Raw genomic sequence first — 17,113 nt, forward strand, 5'->3', positions numbered from 1 at the left:
TTCTGAATCTTACTTGCCAAAATTTAAGAGATTATTTTTATTTGTGGATTTTTTAACTGTTCATTCCAGCAATAAACTAAATTTAGGATTGTGCCAATTTGTATCAATAAATTTTGAACGAGCTTTCCTTTTTTGGAGTGCGAATTAAATTCATTTTGGAGAAATTAATCAAGATTTTAAATATACAGCTGGTATAAACACAGCCAGAGTAAACTTTCTTATAAATTTAAAGTGGCAAAGACAAATTCTACCACTAATTTTCCATTAGGCACTAGCCACGGGGAAAGAAAGAATACAGTTTGACAAAACAAAATAATTTTATTCCTTTCGATCAAGAGACAAGCCACAGTACTCAGAGTTGCAGCAACTTTGAAACAAAAAGCTACAAATAAATTAATTATATATTTAATTGATTCAATTTTCCTCTTTCTCTCGCACGTGATTCACACATTTTGGCCGGTTTTGGAGAACTGCTCGTCGCTTTTCCCGTCCTCTTCGACCAGCATTGCAATGGAAGCAGTCCTGCTCCACATTTCATTGACGCCACGCTGCTGCAGACCTACGACATCGGCTTCCGCGACCAAACTCTGGTACTTCATTTGCTTGAAGCAAGAGCAGACAGGGAACAGGGAGTAGGTGGACACGCCTGCAACGACAAAGATTTATTTTCAACGTCGTGATTGCAAACGCGGGACATTATTAAAAATCTAGAAATAAAATTTTAAAATAAAATATTTTTTTGCTTCAATTAAATACAACTACTTCCTCTTTGAGTATAGCAACTTTTTATTTTTCCTTTTTCTGCAGGAATAAGTTTTAGCCCTAATTGACCAGTTGCATAAACCCTTAGTTATTGAAGCCGCCAACCACAAACTTTCTTAAAAATGTTGTTTTAAGCAATTTTAAGGCATTTCCGCTGCATTTTCAGACTCAATCTAGCTATTTTGATTTTTTTAATTAATTTGCTCTTTTTTGACGTGCTAAAAACCAAAATCGGTTCAGCCTTCCGCCGTAGAAACGTTGGAAAAGATTTTTTTATTTCAAAAAATAGTTTTTCACGATTCTACGGCGATTGGCTGAACCGATTTTGGTTTTCAGCACGTCAAAAATTAGCAAATTAATTGAAGAACGCACAGTAGCTAGATTGAGTCTGAAATCACAGCGGAAGTGCCTTAAAATCGAAAGTCTACGGTGGCGCCATCTGTTGGCGGCTTTGAACACTTAGGGTTTATGCAACTGGTGAATTCACGAGTTAAAAAACTTGTATTTCCATTCTATGGATTAGGGCGCTGGAAGTTGTTAGAGAACGACATTCTTATCAAAATAAAGACAAATTTAATAAACGGCTCGCTATAATTTTTCAATCGGTTTCAAGTAATAACATTCATCACTTACAGTAAGAGAAGATGGCTGACAGCGTGTAAAACACTCGAAGGGTGGTGTTGTTTGGCATGAAGGCGATAGGGATGAAGATCACAAAGCACGAGCAGGCTTTGATCCAACCGACCACCAACCAGGGCACCATCAGGCAACGTTTGCGCTGCATTTGTAAAATTGGTAAAATTTAGTCATTGTTTTATTATTATTTGCTCTCCTCAGCACGAGATATCCGATTCCTACCTTCAGAATGCCAACGAGTAGCAGAACTGGAAAGAGTAGCAAAGCGGAAAAGATCACCGCGAGACCTTCAGTGATGACAATAAAGTTGTTTTCCGTTTGATCTAAAAAAAAGAATAAATTCATCATGAAAATAATGATTTTTTAATTAGTATGATGAAATTTTAAAAATACCTGAATTAGCTGAAACCATTCCAACAATGAAGCCCCAGCTGAAGTAAAGCTGCATGGTTGAAATCTGGAAATTTCACACGAATTAGAGCTCTCTAGGGAAAGAAAAAACAATTTAAATTCAAGATAGGAGCAAAACGACTTTTATGGCTTTCGATAAAAGCAGAATCCTCAAAGTTTAATTTGGTAGCTAAGCCAAAATTAAAAATTCATGGTAAAAGTCTTTTTTTAAACTTACCACTTCAAAAATGGCAATCATTAAAGCGGCATCAGCAGCTTTCAGGCGAAAAAAGTACAACTCTTGCCTGGCCATCTTTAAGTCTGATTTTCTTACTCAGCAGGCCAGACGTCGACTGCCAACTAATTGCACGAAGAAGCAAGGCGAGACGATTTCATGTTTCAACATGTAAGAACATCCAGATGAATGGAATTTACAGGAATCGCGTTTGAAAAGAATCTGATTAATTCGTGGAATTCGCCTCCACTGCTTGAATTTTTTTACGAAACTCATTAACCGCTATCGACTTCTTCTTCTTCTTCTTGGTATATTTGCACATAGTTAAATTCCCTTTGATGCATTCAAGTGAGTTTCATAAACCAAACCACTCATTTATGCTGGGAGGCGTATTATTTTACCTTTACCTTTGCCGCGCCGCCGCTTTCTTTCAATTTATCGATTCGACGAGGCATCAAACAAGAGCTATTGAATAATTCTGCCCGACGTTTGAAGCATGCAAATCGTGTGCCAAGGATCATTATTTTTTTCGGCGTTTGTGCAAACAAGGCAAATTGCACGCAGACAGTCAACATTGCGCGAAAAAAACGACTTGTCGCGAGGGAGATGAAAGCAAACATTGGCGATAACTGCTGCGCTGCTGCCCCTTCAAATATTAATGACAAATTGATTTCCTCCTTGTGTGTGCGACTTGGGTGGGCTGCCCCTTCGCTACTCCGCGCGCGCCAACCCCTAGCTGCTTTTGTCGCCTTTATTGATGCCTCTCGTCGCCGCAACAAAAGTGGCTGCTGATGAGGAGTAAATTCGCCCAGAGCCATTTTCCATTAAATTCTTGCAAAACAAACAGACTGAAATGTTAATGCCCTTTATTGCCGCTTGAATACGGAAATTAGAGAGCTCCTTCTAGCGGGCCTGAATTTCTTTATTAAAAAGGTCATTTCCAAAGATTTAGGCGCAGCTTCCTCTAATTAATTTGTTCCGAGGCAAAGCGGATTCATTAAGGGAATTCAAACCGCTGCTTCCTCTGAAAAGAAACTGCGAGTGAAAAGCAGCCTTTTCTCGGCTGGAAAAGCCGATTTAATTCTAGCTTTCAATAGGCAGTCTAAATTACGCTCGTCATGCTCAAAAAAAGACCACAAGAAGGTATTGAAAATGGCATTTTCGTATTTCCCGTTTCAATCTGCGCAGTTTCTCTACTCGAGTAAGGAAAAATTGATCAGAAATAATATTTTTTTTCAGTTAAAATGTCTTTTTACAGTCGGCTTTTCCGGCCAGAGTGGCAGTTTTAGTTACAGAAACGATTATTTCTTTTTTGGGCAAATAAATAACTCTTCGTGTCAAAAATATTGCTTCATAAATTGTATTTTCTGGGAAATTTAGCAAAATCCCAAGTAAATTATGATTTTATTTTAGTATCTCATAAACTCTTCTGAGAAAAAATTTAATATAGGGTTTAAAACTTTTTTAATAATATCTTCATTAGAAAGCTCCAAATCATACGAAAAACACTGCAGGCCTTTTTCTTAATACATTTTCTTCCTCATCCCTTTCTTTTCCTCTCCCTCTCTTGGAAGCAAAGTTCTGCTTTTTGTCCCGGAATCGGACAAATTCCACCCCGAGCAGAGCTTCCTATTTGCTCTCGCACCCAGCCGGGCCGCTGCGGGCTGCCGGTTTGATGCTCTACAGATCGAGCCGGGAGGGCTTGCTGGCAGGCAAAAAGTCCTGCTGCAGTCCCGAGCGTAGTCGGAGCAGCAACAACAAAGGCGAGGACAAAAAAAGGCGCAGCACCTCGTCCAAATCGGCGAATCTCTCTTCTCTCATGAGGAAACTCTTGATAAGATTCGACGAATTAGTTTTTGGCGAAACTGTTGAATTTGTATAGACTTTCATATAAAGTATGTACACCCTGGTAGAAATTTTTTATTCAAGGGTTTTAGCGATTTAATGAACTTCGAAGACAAAGAAACAAAATAATCAAAATAGATTTAGAATAATTACTGTTTTTGATCAATTTAGATGAAATTGGGTTCTTTTCTTAGAGAGTATCTGTGGGTCGTTTTAAACATTCGAAAAAATAGAATTTTCCTTTATGAGTTTGTAAGTTTTGATGGTTAAGGTAAGGAGAGTGAAGCTACACGAATATTCTGAAATCTGATATAATTTCCTATTTTTTACTAAAGACCAAAATTTTCTTGTGGGAGTTTTTAATTAAAAAAAACATGTTAATTAGAAATAAGGTAAATTAATTTTCTGTAAAATATATTTTACAAAAGAGACCATACTCGTACCTCCTGAAAATGAATATATGGCTTCATGAATTCTAGCAGTGGAAACTTAAATTAATAATAATGAATAATGAATCACGGTTTTTTACCAAAACAGGAGACCACTCTGCGAACTTTTTCTTGACACGTAAAAAGCTTTTGATAAATTTCCAACGGAGTTCATTTTAAAACAAATAGATTTTTACTTTGATTTATAAAATCATCAAATTACAATAATGATTAATCCAATTTTACAGCACATCTCAATCGCTGTCGTTGTTGATTGCTCTGAAGACCTCTTTCTGTTTGGTCTTGGAATTGTTTTTCTTTTGGAAAACGATTGTTCCACGTCTGGCAACAACTTTTAGACGATTTTGGCGGGAAAAGAATATTTTAAGAGTGGCTAAAAAACTTTAAAAATTCCCAATTCGTGATCATTTGAGGTCAAAGCGCAAAAAAGACGCTCAGAAAAAAATAGATCAACTAGAAATCTCCTAGAAGCAGGGTTGCACCCGTTTTTTTCATCACTGGTTTTGAACGGTTTTTACCAATTTCTTGCGCAAGAACTGCAAGAAATGAATTTATTCCATTTTTCTTCTGTGAAAATCTAAAATTTGCGGTTGGAGTGCTCAAAATTTCCTCCACTGTGCAGATATTTTCTTTTAAATTGCCATTTTGTTGCCTCAATTTCTCCAAAAATTTCTCCCTGACAGTTTTTCAAGTCGAGGTTATTGAAAAATAGGGTGAAAACATTGCCTGCAAGAAATGCGGGTTTTTTGCAAAGATTTTTAACGTTTGGAGCTTTTTACAACCTGCAAACTACGTCAAATCGAAAATTTGGTTATATTTCTTAACTCGGCATCAATAATTTTAATAAAAACTAAAACGTTCGAATGCTTGTCAGTCGGTCAGCGGCGCTCGTCCTAATTTTCGGCGTCGGCGGCGGCGTCGCGAGCAAGGGTGGCTGCTGCTGCCGCTGCTGCTGCTGCATGTGTGCGCAGGGAGTCGATTTTGGTGCGCATCCGTGGTAACCATGGCGACCCGGTGTGTCAGCATCAGCCACATTACGGCCGATCTGGGGGGTAGTCCTCCAGTCGTGGTGGCCCGGTGGCTGCTGGCAGGGTGGCTGCCTCTCGCGTGCTCTCTCTTTTGCTCGCTCGCTCGCTACCCCCGCGCCGCACCAGCCGCGACTTTTCCAGCAGCTTTTCCAGCAGCTGCGCCCGCCCGCGCTGCCAGTGCGGGCCTCGCCGCCAGCCAGACTCGAGTTTCGCCTTTTCAGCTGTCTTGGTGAGTGTGCGACTCCTGCCCTAATGCTGCTACGGCTGCTGCTGCATCTCACTCAGATGCGCATTTCTGCTGCTTGATCGCCGCCGCGCCAACGTGCCACATATACGCCTCACGGGAATTTGTTTTTTTTTCTCTCTCCTTGCTCTCGCTTTCTACGTATCAGGGATGTACATGGCTAGAGTGCAAACGGGGGCACGGCTGAGGAGATTGACAAAAAAATTATATAGGCTCAGATTTTTCGTGTTGTTCATTTTCTCGATTTATTTGTCATTTTAAATTTTTCAGTACAGGTAATTTGGGTGAAACACTTATAAACAATCCCCCAAGAAAATACAATGCGCCTTTTTACGCTAAAACGATTAAAAACGTCCGATTTAGGCACAAGAAGTTAATATAAATTTTCTGGCATCCAGAAATGCAGAGGTAAGAATATATAAAACGATTCCAAATCAGTATTTATGATTGGAAATGATTTATTTATTTATTTTTTCTAATTTAATTCGGCAAATGTTTTTGGGGGAAATATTCATCCCTTTTAAAATGTTCGGTTCAGTTTATAAACTAAAGAAATGCGAAAGAGGAGCAAGTCTGTAGTAAAAACATAACTATTGCAATCTCTTCTTCCTTACATAATAATGTTGATAGAGACTCTATAAACAGCCGTTATTTTTTTTCAGATAAAACTTTGCAGGGATTAATTATTTATGATTAGTTTGTTTGTGAGTTCAAGTACCTACATACTACAAGTAAATATATTTATTTCATTTATATCAAACTAATAAATAAAAATTGCTAAAAAATTCACTCGCTCGGCGATTGCTTGCAGAGAGTATATATTGATTTCTGTTCATCGATTTTAACTAGTCTCAATTTAATTCTCTTATCAACATCGTGTTCTTTTTTATGGGAGTTCATAGATAGTTAAATGAGCCCACATAAGCTCAATAAGAGACAATATGATTGGATAAATCGCCAAATTAAATATATTTCGTAACTACCATACTAAGTACATTTTTTTTTAATTTTAAATTGTGTACAATATGGTAGTTTTTTAACCCTATTATCAATAAATTTTTAAATAAAACTGGTCATGCCAAGATAGTTGACAGAATAAGTGATCTTAAATTCTTTTGCAGATTCCCAGTTTTTCAATTTCAGAGACCCTTTTTCCTTTCCAAAAGTAGAATAAAAATAAATGCTCTCCATTCCTACCATTATACATTTTAAATGAGATATAAAAACTGGGGAGTGAAGATCAATTTTCTAAAGCCTCCGCCTAGTTGAAAAATCTAAAATCCAAATCAGCAAGCCCAAGTTTTCAACTGTCTTGAAGCATACTTAAATATTATCCCATCGAACTCGACTCGCATCAAAGAAACCCCGCGGCTTGATCTTTTGCCGATTGCACTCTTGAGGGAAAAAAATCTCAAATGCTTCTCTTCCGCAAAGAGGAGGTTACGTACTTGCACCTCTCGTATATGTATGTATATGTTTTTATACATTCTGCACCGGCTTTTTATCACATTTCTCGTGAGCACAGGTGAAACCGGATACTATTTCGGGCGAAATTAAACTTCCTGCTGTGCTGGAGATAGGGCGGGCGGGCGGGCGTCTCGTAAAATGACGCGTGGGGAGGCAGAGGCGCAGCGCCTTATTCTCGAATATCTTTCGCTCCGCGGCTGCGGCGGCGGCGGCTGCCGTTAAAAGATCCATCTCTCAGCCGTGTTTACTTTGACTGAGGCTTCTATATACATATACACCGGCGCATTTATGCGTGTATTCCCTGGAGTGACACGAAGGCAAAGTAAATACTCGCGCAATGTTCATAAATTTGCTCCCTTTTGATCGGTGCACATGCGTAATATGGAATTATGGCTCTGCTGGGTCACTTTAGCTGCGCAGCCTGGATTTTTCTCTGCTTTTTCGCTTCGAGAGCACGAGATTGCTGAGAGCAGCAGCAGCAGCAGTGGCTTTCCTTTCTTTATTCACTCTGCCAGTAGGAAAATGAGATTCGATTTTGAAGTTGCTGTGGGACAAAGAGCGGTTCAATGTGGAGGAAAAGTCAGCGCCGGCTGGATGAGGAAAAATCGTAAAGTGGCGCATTAATATAATTTTTTACTTTCATCAGCTCGTTTCAGCATTGGTTGTAAACTTTTTATGGGGCAATATCAGACCGTGGACGCATATTTTCCTCCGTATAAAAAGTTGGATACGTCAAAAATACTTGTATCACAGGCTTTATAGCAATCACCGACCATTGACCTTTTGTTTTTATTAGATTTCCTAAAAAAAGTTGAATCGTGGAAAGATAATCATCTGCAATGGCCTTAATTAATTAATTAATCGGAAAATTAAATATTCCAGAGTGATTCAGAGAATTCTTCAGCACCCAAAGTAAAGCAAACACAATTTGCCGATCCACTTTACTTTCAATTCCAAGAATTAACGAGCCACTGATTTAAGAATATAACTCAATTAACTTATCTCTGAAGCTGACAAAATATTTAAATTAAATCCACAAGAACCTTTAAGTTTTGTGTCCTTTAAAGCGTTAAAAAAATGAAATTGTTTCTAATTTAAATCCGAAAATATTTAAAGATGCCTTTCTCCTGTAATGTTTTAATAAGGAAGGACGGTTTAGGTTGCTGCCCTAAGCTAGAATTTTGAATAACGCAGCGGGGTCCAGATGTGCGATAAAATTGGTTCCCACTGCGCAGATCCAAGATGGCGTCTGAATGTGGGAAACAAAAAGCTCTCTTTGGATTGCCGTGCGAGTGTCAAGAGTTTGTTTTTACGATCCAAAAGACACAATTAGTACAAGAAATACAAATTATGTCTCAATATTGACGAAAACTTGGTTCTTTTCGCGCGTTTTTACGTGACCGTTTTTCGCGCCATACTCCACCGGACGCCATGACTGCGCGTCGCACGAATCTGGCCCCCGCTGGAATAGCGATTGAACGCACTCGTTTCTGATCTCTATAAAAAATAAAGCATGATAGCAACGTCGTGAAACCCTATACTTGCTCTCCGTTCCCCCTACAAAAATTCACAACCTTTAAAATTTCGTTTCTAATTTTCAGCAATTTCAAAGACATGAAATTTTCTTCTTAATTAAATCATTTAAAACAAAAAAGTCTTAGCTATTTTAAAAAAAAAACTCATACGTAGGCCAGAAAGCTGGACATAATTTATTTCGGTGACTCTGCAAATAATGAAAATAATTCCGAGCGTCTTGTCGTGACACGTTTTAAGTTTTGAAGGGCAGAGGCGCAAGGGTCCCACGCAGCGGCGGCGGCGGATGAGACGTGGCGAAATTTTCCAAATAACCAACGTTGACTGTGCCTCCCTCGAAGCATACTAACAAATAATTGTACGTGTGTTGCGCGACAAAAGGAGCGAATCTTGTCTGTCGTCGCGTGCGTTGTGCTTTCGGGGAATTAGCAGCGGCGCCTGCCACTATACCGCCGCCGCCGCCGCCTCCACCGAACTGCCGCGCTTTCAAAGAAACGGAGATGCGCCCAAAGGGGTGTGGTGCCTCGTAAGCATCCACTAATTTATCCAGCAGGTTGCATGACGTGCAAACAAACAGCCGCACACATATACACACGCACACATACACCAAGCTGCCACTGTGTGCTGTGTGTACATTTGTGTGTGTTCTCGTGCAATGTGTGCTGCGACATGACTTGCTACCGATTTTTCCCTGGGGGTCGTGAAAAACGCTGTTTATACAAAGGGATGTTTGTTTTTGTTGCATATGTTATTTTTCTGTTAATTATTGTTTGTCAATGACTAAACTGATGGCACAATTATTATGTGTTCTTGAAATCCACTGTAGAAAAAAAAACTCTAATTAAAGTGTGAAGCAAAGTGATTTGGCGGAGAGAACATAAAAGCAGCGGTGCCAGATTCGTGTGACGCGTAGATATGGCGCCAGGTGGAGTGTGGCGCGAAAAAACGGTCACGTGAAAATGCGCGAAAAGAACCAAGTTTTCGTCAATATTGTGACATAATTTGTATTAATTGTGTCTTTTGGATCGTAAAAACAAACTCTTGACACTCGTACGGCAATCTAAAGAGAGCTTTTTGTTTCCCACATTCAGACGCCATCTTGGATCTGCGCAGTAGGAACCAATTTTATCGCACATCTGGACCCCGCTGTGAAAATTAAAACTCTAAACATTTTTTTATAACATTTTTTCTGATACATATTGAGGTTATAAACTTCTTTATTCTACTTTTTCATATGAGCAATCACGGTTCATGTAGAATTTCTTTTGAATACAACATAAACATTTATTTAATTAGAGGCAAATTAACCGAAATTAATTGCCATACATGGTCGAGCAAACACGCTGCCCTTTTTCACGTCCCCAAATTTAGTTTGCTGTGCATTCGCGCATCCCACGCCCAAATTACAACTAATGGAAATGGTGGAGAGCGAATTTTCCTCGTGCGGGGGTGGTTTAATCTGCACAACATCGAGCAATGTCGACCCTGACGCGCAAGTCTATTTTTGCTGCCATCCTTTGACGAGATTGCCGCTGAATTGAAGCGAACGCTTTTAAAATTGATTTTATATAAGAGCACATCATGGCCGTTGCTTTCGCAAAAACTTCAAAGAGGCAATCGAAGCTAAGGGAAAGAAATATTTATATCAACAACTCAAAGAGAGTTTGGTTTTCATCAGCCAATAAAAATTTGCGCACAAAATAAAGAAACAAGAGCAAATTGAGTGCTTTTCATTGTGTTGCTGATTGAATTTAAAAACACCAATTCAATGCTGAATGGTACTTACTTAAAAGCGTTTTGCTCCGAAACAGCGGGGGCCAGATTCATGCGACGCGCAGATATGGCGTATGGCGGGAAAAATGGTCACGTGAAAATTCGTGAAATGAAGCAAGTTTTCGTCAATATTGCGACATAATTCGCATTTACTTGTACTAATTGTGCCTTTTAAATCGTAAAAACAAACTCTTGACACTCGTACGGCAATCCAAAGAGAGCTTTTTGTTTCGCACATTCAGACGCCATCTTGGATCTGCGCAGTGCGAATAAATTTTACCCGCTGCTCCGAACTGTACTTGAAATATAATATTTCCACCGAGCAATGCTGCATGTTGACCTTTTTGTCAGGTTTCTCATGAAAGCTCTCAAGTTATTCAGCGCGGTGGAGCAATCTGCAATCTCTGTACCACAAACGTGTGTCTGAACGGAACGGTGAGAGATCAATTTTCCACTCTTTTATTGCGCTTGTCTTTTGACTGCTGCAAATTTGATTTCTATCTGCGAATTGATTAAAAAGCTCCAAGCGCTGTTGGAAATTATTTCGGTGGGTGTCACAATCAAACGGCAATTCAGAACTCGCCCCTTTCAGCAGCCTCGCGTCTCAGTAAAAGCCATTAAAACTTTCTTCTTGAACTGGAAATAGCACACGTGTCTGCGCCGGGTCGCCTGAAAAGCGAGCAGGTATGCAGCCCGCGGGGCAGACTCCAACTCGCTCCTTTGGCACGAGTTGCTCGCAGGATCGGCCAATTTAGGTTGACATTCAAGAAACGTGTTTATCTACCCTTTGAGCGACTTGTGCGGCCATTGTGTACAAGCAACGCCGCACGCAGGGGAAACAGTGGCTCGTGTGCATGTCTATCGCGTGGCGCAAATGAAAAAAGGAAATGGAAAAGCAAGAACGTGTGACTCGGGTTTCTGGGGGATTCAGAGTTGAATTAATTCAGAACAAAAACATATACAACGAGAAAAAAAGCATAATTTATTTAGTTGTTAGATAGGATTTTAATGAAATGTAAGCCTAATTGTAAGAGCAGGAAAAGCACCACAAGCATAGGCAGAATTAAATTAAATTGAAAAATAAACTTTGCATCAGCGGGGGCCAGATTCGTGCGACGCGTCCGGTGGAGTATGGCGCGAAAAAACGGTCACGTGAAAATGCGCGAAAAGAAGCATGTTTTGGTCAATATTGTGGCATAATTTGCATTACTTGTACTAATTGTGCCTTTTAAATCGTAAAAACAAACTCTTGACACTCGTACGGGAATCCAAAGAGAGCTTTTTGTTTCCCACATTCAGACGCCATCTTGGATCTGCGCAGTGGCAACCAATTCTATCGCACAACTGACCCCCGGTGCTTCGCATTGCAAAAATTATTCAATTTTGTGTGCGAGCATTCGGGCTTTTGATTTATAAAGCTTTTTAATCGTACATAGTACAATTTTCTGGAAATTATATAAAAAATACTCCTTCCCGGCTGTTGAATTCTTAGAGCTAGAATTTAATTTTTGGGCCCATTGCGAGATTTTCTCATTTACAAACAAAAATAATCTCGTATAAAAAACTCATTCCCTCTAAAAAGTAAAAATGAGCTGCTGAAACGGAAAAAAATGACTGAGAATGTAATGGGGGCGCGGGCTCGTAAATTCCGCGGGTGTTTTTCAGAAGCACAGAGTGTATAATTGCAGTTTATTTCCGGTGGCGCACATCCAGGGCCAACAACTCTCACGGAGCGTGCATTAATTTAGCGGAAAATTGCCTTCAAAAGGCCGCGAGCTTGAAATTCGTTTGTGCCTCAGCTGGCAAAGCAGGCGAGATTTGAAACTGACTCGGCCCGCAGCGTGCACACGCGCATGCACCTGCTGCCACTTTCTCACTTGCACTGGGTGAGTTTCAAGCTTATCAGCTTTAGGGTGGATCAATTTTAATTAGTGCTTGTTGGCTCTTTGTTATACACACTTGTCAATATTTACTATGCATCAAATGGCTTCTGAGAGTTCTGACACTGAGTTCAATATTCACGCTGATTCGCTCGCCTTGTTTATAGTATTGGATGATTCAGGTTAATGAATATTTAACACGAAAATATTCCTCTAATTTGTGCAAAATCGGCTCTAAATTCAAGCGGCAAGCATTGTCTATCAGCTGGATATCCTAATTCATCCTGACTAAAAGAGGATATCGCTCACCAGCAATATTCAAGTGAAAGAAAAAGAATTTTATTGAATATATCAGTCGCAAATAAACAGTCAATTCATGCAAAGCCAAACGAATTAAAACATAGCTTTGTTTGGTCCAAATTCCAAAACTCAGTTATAGATTTAAACAGTTGCATAAACCCTTAGTTATTGAAGCCGCCAACAGATAGCGCAACCACAGACTTTCTTAAAAATTTTGTTTTAAGCTGTTTTAAGGCGTTTCCACTGCGATTTCAGACTCAATCTAGCTATTTTGCTTTTTTCAATTAATTTGCTAATTTTTGACGTGCTGAAAACAAAAATCGGTTCAGCCATTCGCCGTAGAAACGTTGAAAAAGATTTTTTTATTTCAAAAAATAGTTTTTCACGATTCTACGGCGATTGGCTGAACCGATTTTGGTTTTCAGCACGTCAAAAATAGCAAATTAATTGAAGAATGCACAGTAGCTAGATTGAGTCTGAAATCGCAGCGGAAGTGCCTTAAAATCGAAAGTCTACGGTGGCGCCATCTGTTGGCGGCTTCGAACACTTAGGGTTTATGCAACTGGTGAATTACAAGAAAAATGTTGCGATAAAATTGGTTCGCACTGCGCAGATCCAAGATGGCGTCTGAATGTGGGAAACAAAAAGCTCTCTTTTGATTGCCGTACGAGTGTCAAGAGTTTGTTTTTACGATCCAAAAGACACAAATAGTACAAGTAATGCAAATGATGTCACAATATTGACCAAAACTTGCTTCTTTTCGCACATTTTCACGTGACCATACTCCACTGGACGCCATATCTGCGCGTCGCACGAATCTGGCCACCGCTGCTTCTATGAAGCTCAGAAAAAGATTATTTTATAGAATAAATAAACTCGAAAGTCGAAGAAAAAAATCAATGAATCCCTTTCTGGGTCTAAAAGTCTTGTTTTTGCTGCCCTGTACGTCCTAAAGTCAGTAAAGGAGTAGATTCCGCGAAAATGAGACAAGCAGCACTATTGATCTTAAAAGACATTCTCCGAGCTTTTGTCAACTTGAGGGGGTTAACCTCTGCTATTTTGAAGGAATTGGTCGTGAAAGGGCACGTTGCCGCAAATAGCTAGCTGTTGCTGACGCAGTTTCGGAACTTTCCTCGGCGTAGAGGGAAAAAAGAGCAAATTTTTAAACCAACTGGGAGGGAGAGCTAATGTAGCCAGTAGTTAGCCTTTTTATGTGGCCGCAGTTGCTGGGAAAACTCGTTCTTGTATCGCATATCCGTTGCCATTTTCATCTGTTCGGATGATCCACTTTCCCACACGCGCGCGGATAGGTATCGCATTTCGCCAAGCGTTGTTTTTCCCCCGATGAGACACATACACGGATATCCAGCGCAAGACTTTTGTGTTCCATCAATGGCAAAACGAGCGACAAGCACGTTCGCCCGCGAGCACCGTGTCTGTCGCCTGTCGCTTCAAAATTCAAACGAGTTATCGATTCGAGAAAGATCGATTGTCAAATATCTACATCACAGTTGGGCTGCTTTTTACTCCCCATAGGCGCCTCGAAAACTCCTCACTCATCCAATTGGACGAAAAACTATTTTCGGATTCATCAATCACGCTTTTTATCTCCGATAATTTTTCATTTTTATGCAAATTTATCAAGCGCACATTCACAAAAAAAAATAGAACTAGTGGAGCAGAAAATGAGAGTTGTTCGATGGTGAACGCATTTTGTTTGAGAGAACATGTGAAATCAATTGGACATATTCCCTTTGTTTGAGCGTCAGTGGCTACAAAAACGGTTTACTTTAACAGTTTTGTTCGTCCGGATTTTTCCTGAAATAATAATAGGCACTAAAATTTTGTCTTTACAAATGTACAGAACATTTGGGATTTTTTAAACCAAAATAGCTTCTCATAAAATCATTGCAAGAAAGTATAGTTTGAGAGCTTGGAGGCAAACAATTATTTTTAAAATATTTAGTCGTGTAGAGTCAAAAGCAAAGCCTAAAAACTATTTTGAGTAGTGAACAAAAGAGTCAAGCGCCGGAAAATATTGTCAGTTACATTACAAAATTAATATTAGAATAGAGAAACATTGACATGAATTATCATTTAAAAAAAACCTTATTTCATATGAAAACGTGTCTGACACAAATTTATGCTTTAACCTAAAAATGCTCTGAAGCAAAAGAGATGAAAATAAAATAGTGAAAAGTGGTTTTTAGCGTCTTAAATGTATGCAAAAAATTCTAAATTTATTAATTTTCCTGCGTCATGACAAATTTTTACAGATAAAAACCGTGGAAAAAATGAAATTTATTCATTAACTATTTCGAAAAATTGATGTTTTCCTAACCAAAAATATTTTACTTTTGATTTTCCGCCCTTTCTCCATACCCAGCATTGCGGTGTCTTTGTCATCCCCAAAATCCGCCAAAAATTGAATTCAAGCAGGTGACAACAATTAATTTATAAATTAATAACAGTCATTTTGTGGCAGCAACTGAGCAATTGTTAACGTGAAATGTGTCTCATGGTGATGTGAGTGAAATTACCACCATTTCGCATTTGATAAAGGTGGCGTTTTGCCACTGCAACAGTGGCGTGGTGCTTATGCGTCCCCAAGGAATGAGCGGTAGTAAAAGCCAGCCGACTAACGAGCCTGCCTCACCTTTTAGCGTGGCTGCGACTCACCTTTTTGCGGCAGCGTGCACGTAAATTGCTAACGACATTTGCCGCCTGGCTGACAATCATTGGACGCTTGTGGTCACTCGCAAATCTCACTACGAGTGCGAGTGCATTGTTCTATGCACTTCTGCAGCAAGGGGTTAAGTGGTCAGAGAAGAACAAAAGGCAATTATTGTCCAAGAAAATAATACACCGAGGAGAAGAAAATTAATTTTTTGTTCTCTTGGTGGTAGCAATTATACGAGCAAAAGAAACGATCCAGATGATATCAAATCTCTCGTGGAAACACCCAAATCCTTGCTTTTGTAGCAAAAGGCCAAGGCTCCTAGACAAATTGAAACAAAAGATACCTTCAATTTAATAAATGATTAAAATGGATTGATTGGTTGAACATTATTTGAATTGTTGGATGCAATAAGCAGTTGATCGATAAACAATTTTTTCTACAATATGCAACAATAAAAAAGAACCTTGCTACAACAGCGGGGTCCAGATTCGTGTGACGCGCAGACATGGCGTCCGGTGGAGTATGTTCACGTGAAAATGCGCGAAAAGAAGCAAGTTTTCGTGTCAATATTGTGACATAATTTGCATTTGTCTTTTGGATCGTAAAAACAAACTCTTGACACTCGTATGGCAATCCAAAGAGAGCTTTTTGTCTCCCACATTCAGACGCCATCTTGGATCTGCGCAGTGCGAACCAATTTTATCGCACATCTGGACCCCACTGCTGCTACAGTAAAAATTCAAATTTCCAGCAATTGACCGCATTTTCTTGGCAGATTTCGATTCCTCTTGTCGAGATCTGTCCAACAGCGTATGAAATATTTTAGGGAAACTCTCTTTGTCGTGAAATAAAACAGGATTTCAAGTAAGGAGACACAGTCCTCACAATTTGCAGCCATATATTTTTATAAAAAAAAGTACAATGCTACTCGGGCCAATTTTGGCTTCAACTGAATCCTTGGCAACAAGGAATATCCATGCTTTTGCAGCATCAATCCTTTTTTTAAACCATTTTCTATATTTGGCTTTGTGTGATACGATATGTGATATGTATCGAGCAAGGCCATCCAAATAAAGATCGCATGCTGTGCAAATATAGCGAAATATCAACTAAATTTAGCAACGCGAATTTCGAGGCATCAAGATCAAGTATAGTGGAAGATGATAACAGGCCGCCTTTAAAAGTTTTCCGCGTTTCCTCACAATCAGCAGTGTCTTAAGCTTCAAAACGCCAAGGCCGCTGAAATACGCGCTGGCTCGCCGCAAGAAAATCCTTCTCCAATTTGAATATGTATAAACTGGGTCACAAATAAATGTGCATTATATATATCAGTCTTGTGCTCGACAAAGCGGTGAGGGTAGGATTAGCGTCAAGCACGCCACGAGAGACAGAGAGAGCAGATAAAAAGACGCAAATTTGCAAGTAATCCCGCCAAAAGAGCGACAGACAGCGAGCCAAGGGTTAAAATACTTTGCTGAGAGGGATCGATACTCGTAGCCCCCTGGACAGAGCAGCTCTCTCTCTCTCTCTCTCTCTCTCTCTCGTTCTCTCGCTCATCACAATGATTGCAACGTGCGGCACACTCTACGCTTTCGCCGCCGCACAGCTGCATCACCTCGTGCGAATAAAACCGAATTGCCGGCGTGTTTTATTGTTCTTCCATATATCCAGCCGAGCATCTTTACTTACTACCCGCCGCCACTACCTCCACCTCTGTTAGGAGGAATTAACACCGACCCTTTTCCGCCTAGCCGCCCCGGTCTCCATAAGCCATAACTCGCGAGCCTCAATCTCTTCATGTTCTTATGGCCCAGGGGATAAGAGCTCAGCGATCATTTTCAATTACACCTGCTCACTTTCAAAAAAAGATCATACTAAAAGGATATAACGA

The 17,113-nt window shown here is 39.8% G+C and overlaps 2 protein-coding genes across 2 annotated transcripts in view; one reads left to right on the forward strand and one right to left on the reverse strand.

The window, feature by feature from the left end:
* Positions 1–415: 415 nt before the first annotated feature.
* LOC135946525 (uncharacterized) lies at positions 416–2,136 on the reverse strand. The gene is made up of 5 exons (XM_065494776.1): positions 2,027–2,136; positions 1,792–1,855; positions 1,621–1,721; positions 1,396–1,540; positions 416–646 (listed from the first exon to the last, which is right to left on the reverse strand). Exons 1-5 carry the CDS (start codon positions 2,099–2,101, stop codon positions 444–446), a joined length of 588 nt encoding a protein of 195 aa, XP_065350848.1. The 5' UTR covers positions 2,102–2,136; the 3' UTR covers positions 416–443.
* Positions 2,137–5,381: 3,245 nt separating this feature from the next.
* Positions 5,382–17,113, forward strand: part of Pde6 (phosphodiesterase 6) — a 34,162-nt gene continuing 22,430 nt past the window's right edge. Inside the window, exon 1 of the mRNA XM_065492900.1 lies at positions 5,382–5,574. The gene's annotated coding sequence lies outside the window, so the exon portion shown is untranslated. The remainder of the gene's footprint in view (positions 5,575–17,113) is intronic.

Source organism: Cloeon dipterum, chromosome X (genome assembly GCF_949628265.1).
Source record: "Cloeon dipterum chromosome X, ieCloDipt1.1, whole genome shotgun sequence".
NCBI classification, from domain to species: Eukaryota; Metazoa; Arthropoda; class Insecta; order Ephemeroptera; family Baetidae; genus Cloeon; species Cloeon dipterum.